The sequence below is a fragment of the Typopeltis vanoorti genome, chromosome 19 (genome assembly GCF_054136105.1).
Source record: "Typopeltis vanoorti isolate ZY-2024b chromosome 19, IOZ_Tvanoo_1.0, whole genome shotgun sequence".
NCBI lineage: Eukaryota > Metazoa > Arthropoda > Arachnida > Uropygi > Thelyphonidae > Typopeltis > Typopeltis vanoorti.
Window position 1 is genome coordinate 35,671,173 of NC_143567.1, and position 13,556 is coordinate 35,684,728.

Here is a 13,556-nt window from a genome sequence, read left to right on the forward strand (position 1 = left end):
CAGATCTTTTCCTATATCGTTAATGAACAAATTAAATAGTAGTGGTCCAAGAACAGAACCCTGTGGTACACCACTAGTCACATGTCGTCTTTTGGACTCTATCCCTGAATAAACTGCTCTCTGATATCTCTCCATCAACCACCCTCCTATCCATCTCACAAACCCTATATCCATCCCCATATACTGCAGTTTACTGATTAGAATTCCATGTGTTGTCCTGTCAAAGCCTTGGCAAGGTCCAACAGTATCACTGTATACCCATTACCTTTATCCAGTTCAGCCCTCACTGTGTTATAAAACTTAAATTAGTGAGGCATGATCTACCTTTCACAAAACCATGCTGTCCCCATACAGTATCCCATTTTCATCTATCCAGTCCTGTATTTTTTCTCTTGACTGCTTTCTCCAAAACCTTGACGACTGCTGATATGCTGATCGGTCGGTAATTTGCAACAGCAGTCTTGGAACCTCCTTTATGCAGTGGAACTATTTTACTCTCTTTCCACCCCCTCAGGACTAACCCAGACCCGAGACCCAAATTAAACAAAATGGTCAAGGGCACTGACAATTCTTTAGCTGCTTCATGTAAGACCCAAGCTGGTATACCATCCAATCCCACAGCTGTATTCACATTAAGGTTTTGTAATATACAGGGTGTTCGGGATAAATTTGACAGTTTCGTAAGGAAAAAGAAAATCTTCTTTGTATCTATTAAATTTAATGAATTGACAAAAAAAACATTACAGGCAGAGTTAATTACAATACTATCAACAAGATTTACTCAAAATAACCACCATTAGCATCGATCACAGCTTCAATTCTGCTTCGGAACCTCGAACAAGCTGATGCTACAGTCTCCCTGGGAAGGGCCGCAAAAACTGTTTTAATTTTATCCATTAACTGGGCTTTTGTATTACTGGAAGTGCGATTGGTGTCTTTTTCAACTGCGCCCCATACAAAATAATCCATGGGGTTAAGGTCTGGGGAGTTTGGAGGCCAAACATTTGGACTGGTGAAGTCGTAGAAATTTTCAGACAACCATTTTTGACTTTTCCCAGAGGTGTGGCAAGGGGCCGAATCCTGCTGCCATACATACGGCCTACCATTGGCTACCCTTGTTATCCAGGGCTTGACTACAGTTAGCAACTCCACGAACAAAGCCCGAATTCCAATGCCAGGGTTCTTCAACACCTGTTCCTGCAGATTTGCGAGGAATTCTGCTGTACGAACGCAATCATATCGTCTGCTAGGGATCTTTCTTCTTGCTACATCCTCGTAGTCACCATTGCAAGTCTCTAGTTCATGCCTGATTGTTTTTACTGTATTCAGGGAGCATTGGGCAGCAGTCGTAATATCCTTATTTTGATGGCGGGCACGAATCATCATGATACAAGTTATTCTCTTCCATGATTCAGGTGGGTTCCAGCTATCCATCCTTTCTGACATCTTGTATATGAATGAAGAAGGGTCCAAACTTTTAAATGAAGAGAAGTGTGTGTTAATACATGTAACTTACGGAAAAATATAATTAATTATAAATAATATGTCAAATTTATCCCGAACACCCTGTACTATTCACCTCCATTTCATTCACCTCAATTCCTATAAGCTATTGGTTCCTTCATTCCTGCAATATCACCACCTGGATGATATACACTTGCAAAGTGCTCACTCAGTAATTCCACTATATCAACTGATTCAATTACCTCCCTACCATCGGCATTCCATAAAATCATTCTGCCGTATACATTTTTTCTTTTACTTGCAGCATATCGAAAAAACTGTTTGGGATTCTCTTTAGCTTGCATTGCTAATTTCCGTTCATAATCCGCTTTTGCTTTTTTTTTACCACACTTGTTACCTTTCTGGCCTGTGCTTTATACTGTTCATGGACCTGCAGGTCGCCCTTTTGCTTAAATTCCCTCCACAGTTTTTTGCAGCTTAATGGTGTTATTCATCCATTTAACCCCTACTTGATTTACTATCCGGACTCTAGGTATACAGTCAGCCATTACCTCCTTCAAATGCTCCTTTACCGCTTCCCATGCACTATCAACCTCCAGTCCTTGCAGTTTTACATGCCATGGCACTGATCCAAGCAATCTCCTAAGCTTGTCATACTTACCAGCCCGGTAATTCCACATGTACCCTTTATTAATTGAAAATTCAACACATTTAGCCATCTCCCAAGTCAAGACATTATGATCATTCTCACCAATTGGTGGCAACACGGTCATATTCATTACAGTCAAATTCTCAGATGCAATTACTAGGTGAAGCACTCTCGAACCCCTAGTATATTCCATTACATGCTGTCTCAAGTAGTTATCCCTTAATAACTGCATAAAATCCAATTCCTTCCTCCCATGATCTCCTCCTTCCAATCAATGCTACCATAGTTAAAATCCCCCATAATAATACCCTCCTTCCACTCATTGCGTCTATTTGGCTATGCATACTATCTCCACCATCTATTCCATCACCTGGTCTATTGCAGCACCCAACTGTATATTTTATTCCACTAGTCTCAATCTCACACAAAATAGCCTCAAATGAGCTCTTTTCACTATCCTGCAGTTCATCTTCAATTCTCCTTGGCTGTAGTTCATCAGCTATCATCAATTACACTCCTTCCCCCCATTCCTTTCTCTATGAACTATATGAATGGTGACAGAGTAATCATTTATGTTTAAGGCCATGAAGTTGACATGGAAGTGTTTTATATTATTTATGTCATACAATGATATCTCTCCATCATCTCCTTCTCCCATACAGATTACATTTTCCTTCCTTTGTTCCATACCGAAAGTCTTTGCATTATCTTCATAATCCACTACTGTATCTCTTTTGAAGTTTTTCCAATTCCTTGAAATATAGGTGACCAGATCTACATAGAGTAATCTAGAGGTTGTATATGGTGGTTCCAGCATATAAAGTATGCTCATGTTTCATATGCTGGAACCAGCACCACATTCTTATTTCTGCTGGTGAATGTCCTTCTCACCGTTACTACAATCTGTTAAGTAGGCTTCCCCATATTTGCAATTTATACTGAGCAACTCACACTCATCATCATCTACATTTCTACCCTATAGAAACACCCACTACATATTTTGTATGCCACTCTCCAAAACCACTAGCACCATTTTCCTATTGGTTCTTCATTTTGAATGGGCACACTCATCATCTGCTGTCATTTGCAGCGAATCCCTCCTCTCCCCCAAATTCGCTACTTGAACACCGGTCTCTTCCCGTAATATGCTGTACTCTTCGACCCCTATGCACAATCATAAAAATTTATTTCATGCTATATGTAGAAATTTTTGTACGATTTATTATCATACTAAAATGACTCATTCTTAATATCAATTTTAATAATATTGCTATAGTTTTGCAATATTGCAAATTTAAATGACAAAATAAAATGTACTGTTATTACAACGTGTAGCTTACTTCCCTTTCTTTTTTTGCATATAATTTTGAAAATAGTGACCAATTCTCATAACAGGTTTAATGTGAACAACGTAATGAATTTTAAAAATAAAGGAGTAAAAATATCTGTACACATCAGCAATTATTTTGACGTATACAAAAGCAAGCAATATTATTTATCTAAATTTAATAAACTAATGATATACCGAGTTAGCCATTTTATAGCTTGAATTTACAAACGTGAAAAAATGAATTCAGAAATTATTACATAAAAAGAAATTCATGATATTTTTTAAAAGATGTAATGTTTCTATAAGATTTTATGTTATTTACACTCCCCTACAAATGCATTTGGACCATTCCGCGAGTCCGAAATGTGCTAGCATTAGCTTACAACGAAAGTAATATTAACCACTGATATATATGTATAGACAGATTAAAACAATAAATCCTAAAGTACATACTTGCAGGGGTTTAAAATTTGAAAATTGAAAAACGCACAGTTATAAAACGTTAACGGCATAACACCTACAACAAACTCGACATCCTACCTTTCACACTGAAGGCGGTTCCGCCATGACTTCACTACTCATGCGCAGCAAGATCGCTCGTTGCTTAAGAGATCCCATGTACTTACGATCCTTTGATTTTCATGATATTTGAGCATGTTCCAATATTATTTACCTTCCACGTAGGCTAATATTTATGTAATGGTGTTATTTTATATATTTTATTTAATTAATGAAAATTATATGACATAGCTCACAACGAACTATCTTGAATAGCGTAATGAGTTCCTTTCCTTAACCTGATTCCGTGTTCAATGTCGTTCAGGGTGATTCATGTTTGTATAGGATTCTGCAGTAAAATGTCGACTTTGTTAACATAGTGTTTTGACAAATTATATGTCATTGTTCAATACCGAACTTAAAAAGTTTAAGAGAAAGATGTCTGGGAATGTTCAGAATGATAAGAAATCAGCGTCTCTAGAGGCAGGTTAGTATACGCTTCAGTACAAAGCTTGTTTTGTAGAGTTGAACATTTGCGAGTGCTAAACGTACTAACTACTGATTGCTTGTTTGCAGAATTGTACCTACTCATCGCAAAATATTTGGCCGCAGGACCTTGTAGAAAGAGTGCAGAGGTAAGAAACAGTTTCTTAGAATATTGTAGATTATATTGTTATCTTCACTGTTTAACAATATTTTCTCTCTTTTACAGATTTTGAAGCAAGAAATCGAGGAACATGGGGTGAGTTGTTCGTACACTACTGCTAAGTATAGTACCTCGTGCACTGCACGTGGTCTATTTAGACACCAAAACATAGCCGGTTTGTTAGATGCACATGTTTCTGATACATGTTTACATAGTATGTGAACTATCATGTGTAAAAGTGAATTTTTTTTTAAAAAAATATTTTTTTATAGTTATTGTCGAAACGTCTTGACTGGGTTGGAAATGAACATCGGCGAAGTTTTTTTGAGTTGGTAAGTCAAAAACTTTTACTTTTATAAAAAATACAGCACTTTACTTCTGGAATGTATTGCATTGTGTATGGTAACTGATTATACACTGTAATGCTCAAGCATGAAAGCTAGCTATGCTTATTTAGATGACTATTTTGTATGAAATATATAAATTTAGTTAAAATAATCGGTTCTCCTCTCCGAAATAAACGTTTTCCTCTTGGTATGTCCATGGTATTAACATAAGAAACCTGCATCTCATATATGACGTCAAGCATATGTAATAAGGATGTTGTCCAATCAGGTCGTTGCCAGCTTCGTTGCTCGTAATGCTATCTTAAGGAAACGATTGACGTATTACCGTGCCATCTAGTGTTAGAATTATATACTACGTATTAATTTCATGACAGCGTGGCAACTCACGTGACAGTGCAAAATTGAAGTACACAAAGAAGTATATATCTCTTTGCGATTAATAAATAAATAAATAGTAACATGATTTTTATATAACACCTAAATTTTATTAAGGTTATTCTTTCAGAAACACCAACACAATTTCATATTTGGATAAATTAAACTTTTTTTTTTTTTTTTTTGAACTTGGCATATAATGAGCTTGTCATATTCATTCCACATTCATTGTCATGATGATGATAGTAATACATATATATATTAACAATTTGCAAAGCCTGATTGTATGCTTACAATAGGTGATAATTCAATTTACTAGGGATATAGGGGAGAACAAGAACATTCTAATAAAAGTTCTCAAGTATGTTCAGATAAAAATTTTAAAGAATAGTACATTTCCTTTTTTTTTTTTAAATAGCCTCAAATTCTTAAAATTATATAATTAGAACAGCATACAAATTGTAATTAATTTTAATATTTTTAATCATAAAACTTTTGAAACATTAAAAGCAATGAATTAAAAATCAGAAAAAATGAGCCATCTAATTAATACATATAAAACTTTCTTAGCTTGTTAGAAGAGCATTGCAATATTTGACATATTGCAGTTTTTTTTTTTTTTAAACCACATTTTTGAATCTTTTGGTTCTAAGATGTTGAGGCTTATTAGTGATTTGGGCGTTTATAAGAAATAAAACATCTTTAGATTAGCATTGGCATCTCATTTACAGAGGGGAGGGTTAAAGCTTTTTTTTTCATGTGCAAACCAGACAAATCTTAAGAAAATAAGGCATGTTCCAGTCACAAATATTGGTAAATACAGGCTAATCAAAATTAAAGTATCCTTGTTTAAGGCTTTGTGGAGCATCCAGTGATTCAAACTTTGAGAAATACCTTGTGCATCATGCTGAAGTGATATCTGAGAAAAATAAGTAGTACTTTCAAAATTCACCACCAGGGGCACTATGATGTACCAAATGTGTGTGTGTGTGTGCATAAGGAACCAAACACATTTTTATTCACTTCTAAATAACACGTTTTTATTCACTTCTATTATGCATTCATGGTTTGCACCATTTAATGTGCTACCCTTCCCGGTATGCCAAAAACTGCATCCTTTGCACAGTGTATTCAACAGCAGAACACAGCTGGTCTGGACCCACAAGTTATCAGGATGATCTCAATAAACCCTTTCTTTGAGAAATCCCCCAGAGTCAGAAGTTACAGGTGTTCATATCAGTTGAGTGAGGTTGCTATGCAGTGGGAAATTCACAGCTGATTACTCTGGATTTTGTGCAGTGTTCTTGAAGAACCTCCTGTACAGATTGACCAATGTGTGGAAGGGCCCCATCCTGAATGAAAATGACTGAATCTATGCACAGGTGCTGCTGTAGCTGTGGTACAATAAAATTGTTTATCATATCATGATAGCTCTTAGTAGTAGCTGAGCATGTCACAGGACCTGACTGGCAAATGTCCTCAAAGAAGAATGATCCAATGATAAACAAAACTGTAAATTTACACCACACAGTAAATTTGGTGAGTGCAAAAGAATTTGTTATATTGTATGCAGGTTTTGTGTAGCTCATACCTGGCAGTTGTTGGTATTCACAGCTCTGTTCAGGTGAAGATGAGCCTCATCTCCCCCACAGAATCATCCACAGCCATGCAGAGTACAACTCCACTCAGGCAAGGAATGTTAAAGTGAATGTCAGTCAACTTTCAAAGTCCTATGGGCGCAAGTCCTGTCTAGGTTATCTTGAATGGGTAGAAATGCAAAATTATGACAGAAGTGGTGATAAGAAAGCAGTAAAGTTGGAATTTGAATAAAGTTGATTTTATTCACATCAGCATTATTCAGTCCTTTCTTTCAGTGTGATTTGAATGAGTAATAGTATTCATTTATAGATTTATAGAATAAGCTGCTATTTTGTGATAAATAAAAATCCAGATACAGAAATGCCACTTAAATTTACTAGTCATAAAAGAATTTACTTATCCATAGTATGAATTCTGGTGAAAGGTGCATGTGTGGATATATATGTACAAGGGTGTGCTGAAAAGTTGTGACAATCAGCATGAAGGAATTGAAGTAGAACCATGTAACTTACACATTATTCTATATATTCCCCATGAAGTGTTATACACTTGTTACAATGCTGCTGCATCATTTGCAATGCTCTGAGAAAAAAAGTCTTTCCTTTATTGCACAAACCAGTCCTCAGCTGTAGATATGACTTCATCATCTGTGGTAAATTTTGTTCCTTTCAAGTGTTTCTTTAAATTTGGAAGTAGTCAGTGTGGCCAGGTCTGGCAAATAGGGTGGGTGAGGTAGACATTGAAAGCCCAAGTTGTGTAGTCTGTCAGGTTTTGTGAGCAGGTGCATTGTCCTGCAAAAGCAACATACCTCTGCTCAGTTCCCCCTGGCATTTTTCCTTCAGTAAGGAAAAATGCCAGGGGAAATGTTAAGCAGTCTACTTAACAGCTTCAGAGCTATTAAGTAAACTGCTGCTGTAACAGTTTCACTTTTTTTTTTTTTTTTTTTTTTTTTTTGAGGTATTTGGTAAGGATTGCACCATATATCCCAAAAGATAATAGCAAGAACTTTCCCTGCTGACTTTTGGGTCGGAACTTCTTTGGCCATGGAGAACCTTTGTGTCTCCACTCCATCGACTTTTGTTTGGTGTCTGAGTCATAGTGATGCTATGTATTGAAAAAAAACCTAGTCATGGAAGAAATTATTTCACAAAAAGCATTATTAGTGATAACCGAAGCTAAGGATATTATGTGTATAAAGTAACTCTGCTTAGTGAATAGTATCTATGCTTTTCATTCTGTATACTAGGTTTATCTCACTGTTACATTGCATGCCTATGTTAATTTCTTTTGGTGATACATTATTTTCATTAAATTGCTAAGCAATGCTTGCAAGGATATTGTATTGTGTAGCAAAATTGTTCAGTGGTGTAATTGCAAGGACTATGTGATGTTAACTCTTAGTTGAAAAGACTTGAGTTATAATAATTTCTAGAACACTGTTTACAAATGAAAGGAAATTAGCCAGTCTCATATGGAGTCAGCTGGATTTATCCTCCAGCAAAAACAGGCAAACTGGCCAGAAGAATATCCATACTTAACAAACATATGATATATAAAATACTGGCCTTATGCCTTAATTGTATTTGTGTCAGTCATTAAGTTCATTGGCATGAACTGTCATTGGTTGAATCATAGACTCACCTTTGTATGTCATTGTTAATAACGTATTTGCTAGTTGGGCTTCTAGGACCAAATAGCAAACATTTAATATGGCACATCCAGATTGAAAATTTGATCAGTTAGTTTGAGTTTTCTGTCTTTAAGTTTTCTATGTGTATATGGAAGAGCAGAGTCCAGGATGAGGCAGGTGCCCAATGGTGTGCCTCAGGGCTCTATGCTTGAGCCATTGTTGTTTAATTTGTATATAAATGATATAGGAAATGGCTTAAAGGGAGATATTCAGTTGTTTGCTAATGATGCAAAGTTGGGTAGCGCAATAAAAAATCAAGCTGATGTTGAAAGTTTGCAGGATGATTTAAATAAGCTGGTAAAATGGGCAAAAGATAATGGATGTCAGTTCAATGTGAAAAAGTGTAAAATCAATCATTTTGGGATTAAAAGATTACCAGCTGTGTACTACATTGATGGAAAGGTACTCCAAGAGATTGATGAGGCTAGGGACTTAGGGGTGTTGGTAGATAGGGAGATGAAGTTCAGAGGACACATTGCTAAGATGTCCAAGATTGCACATAGGATTACTTGGTTGTTGAGGAACACACTGACATCCAGAGATAAAGAGGTTATTATTCCCTTTTATAAAGCATTGATACTTCCACATTTGGATTACTGTGCTCAGGTCTGGTCACCTGGATTCCTTGGAGATGAGGAGGCTGTGGAGAGGGTTCAGAGAAGAGTGACCAAGTTGGTGAAAAAAATGCTCCCTACATTGATAGATTGAGAGCTTGTGGATTGCAGAGATTGGTTGATAGGCGAAGAAGAGGGGATATGATAGAAACATTTAAATTACTGAAAGGTTTTTATAGGATTGATGCAGGGGAAATGTTTCAGCTGTGTGATAGTGATGGAAGAACAAGAGGTCGTCCCTGGAAATTAAAGAAGAGTGTGGTTAACAAAGGTGTCAGAACAAGGTTTTTTGCCTGGAGGGTGGTGAATGAGGAATTCATTGGCTGACTTAGTTGTGAGCTCTTTGTCTGTAAATGAATTCAAGAAGAGATATGACAGATATTGTTTTGCTAGTTTGGTCTCCCAATGAGTCTACTGACTCCATGGAGATACCAGTAATAATAATATTGACTAAAGGAAGGGAGGAATCCATGCAGTCCTATCCGATTATTTGTATATTTTTGCCTTTCATTAAAAACAACTAAGATAGACAGTGAACAGCATGCTTGAATAATTCAAAAATGTCAGGGTAAAGTGGTATTTGATAAGATCAAGAGTATCTTTTAATTGTGCATAGTAAATGGTGAATAGTGAATTTTAATGGTGAATAGTAAACAGAGAATGTGATCTTGATATCTGAATTTTTGAGGATTAGGTTTTTAAACTAGTTTTGAAATAAATGATGTTAGAAATACCTTACATTCCATAATATGAAAAAACATTTGTAAAGGTACCCTAGTTAGTAATAAAGTATAGTGTTCTTTTGGTAATGAATTTCAGTGTATGTTCATATTTTCCCATTTATTGGGAAAATATTCTTGATATTTCAATAGTAAATCCTGCCCTCCCAAGTTCAGAACATTTTTAGAGCTGTACTAAATGCAATATACTCGAGTAAAAAGAAAAAATCTAATATTTTGGTGTTATTTATACCAAAACTTTACCTTACTGTGCAAAGCATTACAGCAAAAAGTGTATTCAGTGCATTTAGTTGGTGGATTAATTAGTGGAGATAGAGAGTTGTAGAGTAGAGGAGAGTGCCTTCCCTTAATGAGTCCTCAAACTCCTTGGATATGTCATGTAATAATAATGCAGTTAGTTTTGCACAGTTTACGTGCTAAAACTTGTAATTTTTAAATAGTCAGATTTTACAAATATCTTGTAATTCTTGGGCTCAAAATTGTGTTATTAATTCATTATTGAAGCCAAATATTGCATTGCCAGAGAATAAATGCAATTGACAGAATGCAGTACTCATGACTTGGCTATAACTGCTTCATCAGTGATAACATTAATTAACACAGTTATGACACTAAACAAACCATGTCACTTTGTGTAGATGTCATCCTTTAAATGAAATCCCAAAACTTTATCATCATCCATTAACCAATAAATAATCAAAAATCTTTAATAAAAAACCACTTTAGTTTCAGCAATATTTTCTGTAATTTTTCATTGTAATCTCATACATGTAACCTAGCAAAGAATGATTGTTTGCATAGAATGAACAGTAAGTTCAATTCATATTATAACGATGTAGTGTACATAAAGTTGCAGGCAAGTAAGCTCAGTCTTAGATCCACAATGCTTAAAACAGAAAGGGATAATTATATTTATAGTTAACGGAATTGGAACACTTTTTTTTTCTTTTTAATTTGGTTTATAGGAGGTGGGGGGGGGTTACAGCTTTCTTTGTACATCTATATAGCAAGAACAAGCCTTCTGATGGAAGGCTTGTTCTTTCATATATTTATTTGAATATATGAAAATATATTCAAATGAATATATTTTCCTGTCATATATTCATTAGTGAAATTAAATAACTGTTATAAAAATTTTTAAATAAAAATCAGCAAAAAATAAACAGGAAACATAAGTGATCTTGCTGTATAAAACAGGTGGCACATATTAGCATTAAGTTTTTAATCAATAAAGAAATTGGTATGGTGAAGAAATTGTTGAATAATCTTTGGAGCAAGAGAGAATCACCCAATGAATTTATATATGATTCACACACGAAAGGCCACAAGATGTATGGTACATTAATGCCATGTGTGGGCAAGAGAAATAGAAGAGAGGAGGAGTCTGTTCACATTTTACTTGAACAGCTGAGAGTTGTAATCTTTGGGGAAGGCAGAATGGAGGAGACTGTTCCAAAGGACAGAAGTAGATGGAATGAAAGAAGAGGCGGTGAAGTTGTTTTGGTGAGTTTTTCAAGATGGACTGTAAAAGAGTGCTGAGAGTTGTAATCTTTGGGGAAGGCAGAGTGGGGGGAGACTGTTCCAGAGGACAGAAGTAGATGGAATGAGAGGAGGCAGTGAAGTTGTTGGTGAGTTTTTCAAGATGGACTGTAAAAGAGTGTTGGTTAATAGTGGGTCTTGTTTTAATGATTTTGGAAGAGATTGGGGGAATAATAGTGGCCAATTCAGCAGAGAACTGTTCATGAAAGTATCTGACTGTAGAAGAGGCATAAGGCAGAAACAATGTCTATGAGAGAGGGATTGAAGTTGGTTGTGAGAGAGAGGGAGGAATCATTAATTAGCTGATTTCCTTTGACTGGATAGAATTGAGCAATCGTAGAGAGGATTTTGGTGCACTGCCCCAAATATGGCAGCAATATTTCATGGCTGGGTGGATTTGGACTTTGTATAGAGTTGGCAGCTAGTGAAAGTTCAAGTATTGTCTTGTATGAAAAAGCACACCAAGTTTTTTTCCGGCTGCAGAAGTTGTAGTTGAAATATGGTTGTGCCAGGAAAGATCAGAAGTGAAGGTCAGTCAAAGAAGAGAAATCTGATTGTGTTTGGATATCTCAGTATTACTGAAGGGATGTGAGCTCTTTCTTACAAGAGATCAGATAGAACTGAGTTTTGGGGACATTGAAGTTTACAAGTTTGTCATTCGCCCACTGGGATATAGTGGAGATCTGAGTTCAGGTCCCTGGTCATTGTAGATCTTGAGGATTCTAACGCTTAAGCACACTACAAGGTTAGTCGAATGAAAAGGAGTAATGGAGTGTACTGTCGTTAGCAAAGCTATGGATAGAATTGGAAGTCTGTGAGAGCAGGTTATTTATATACAAGAGGAAGAGAGAGTGTGAAAGAACAGACTCCTGCATTGGTGGAGAAATCTGAGGAGAGTAAACCATCCACCATGACACATAGTGAGTGACCAGTAAGAAAGTTGGCGATCCACTAGCAGAGTGAGGAAGGCAGACCATTGGATGGCAATTTGGTGAGTATGCCCTGTGCCAAACCTGGCATATTGAGACATATTATAGACTGATTTTTTCATATGGATCTGACGGCTGACCACAAATATATAAAAGTCCAGATGGGCATAGCCATATTTAAAAGGAAGATATCAGAATGAATATTGATTATTAATAATACATCTAATAAGGCATTCTTAATATTCAAGAATCTTTAAGTGGATCTAATCTAATGTGGTATGATCTTTTAAAATAATTATTCCACGAACAAAAGTTCAATAATACAAAAATACTTATAATACATTAGTGTAATGGATGTGTCAGATTTAAGCTGGAAATTCCTCTGGAGGTCATTAGTTTATAACTCTATTAAAGAGATGTCACTAGATGATGATAATCATGATATTATTCTCATCCGTTAAAGGCTGAAACCCTATATACATTAGTACTACAAGCCATGAATTACATTAGCTGGGAAACCTGTTTTGGAGACAAAACTGTCTCTGTTTCTTCTTAATGTCATTTTAGGTCTCTGTAAAGCAAGAGAATATCCTGTGGGATTATAAAATTGTTAACTTGTTATTACAAATATATTAAAAAAAAAAAATCTGTAGCCAAAATGATGTTTTATGAGCTTCCATCTCAATGGGATTTGAACTCACAGTTTGATGTAAGAAAAATGTTAATTGCTTGGCCAGCAGTATGCTGCACTATCTAACAAAAAGAAAAACCCTTGCATCATCTAATGTAGGCAACTGCATATCTGAAATGTGAAGATCACAATCGCTTCTTTCAGTAAAAGATGAGAAAAGATTACGCTCATGGTTCATGCATATGTGTCTGAATCCAATCATAAAATGTACATTCTTGCCTTGCTCCTTAAAGCTTTACTAAAAATGAGCACTGAAACTTAATAATAAAATTGCATTTTTTGAAAAGGTCCATTCTTTTAATTTTATTGAGGATTCACTATTAAAAAATAAAGTAGCCATCTTTCTTAATAAAATAGAACATGCAATGTTCTCAAATTAATATAAACCAAAATTTGTTTTACAATCTGTTATTACATTTAGACAGAATTGGAGAAGGAAAGTTAG

General features: G+C 35.6%; 2 protein-coding genes across 3 annotated transcripts in view; one reads left to right on the forward strand and one right to left on the reverse strand.

The window, feature by feature from the left end:
• LOC150095994 (dehydrodolichyl diphosphate synthase complex subunit DHDDS-like) overlaps positions 1-4,119 on the reverse strand; it is a 208,084-nt gene extending 203,965 nt beyond the window's left edge. The window contains exon 1 of one of the 2 annotated variants that reach the window (XM_090409669.1): positions 3,984-4,119. The gene's annotated coding sequence lies outside the window, so the exon portion shown is untranslated. Of the gene's footprint in view, positions 1-3,896 lie in introns of both variants that reach the window. The other variant, XM_090409668.1, reaches the window with a different exon arrangement.
• Positions 4,120-4,332: 213 nt separating this feature from the next.
• Positions 4,333-13,556, forward strand: part of BRWD3 (bromodomain and WD repeat-containing protein) — a 451,316-nt gene continuing 442,092 nt past the window's right edge. Inside the window, 4 exon segments of the mRNA XM_090409588.1 lie at positions 4,333-4,428; positions 4,518-4,576; positions 4,654-4,683; positions 4,860-4,919. Of these exon segments, the coding sequence (XP_090265714.1) occupies positions 4,338-4,428; positions 4,518-4,576; positions 4,654-4,683; positions 4,860-4,919 (240 nt within the window). The 5' untranslated portion in view covers positions 4,333-4,337.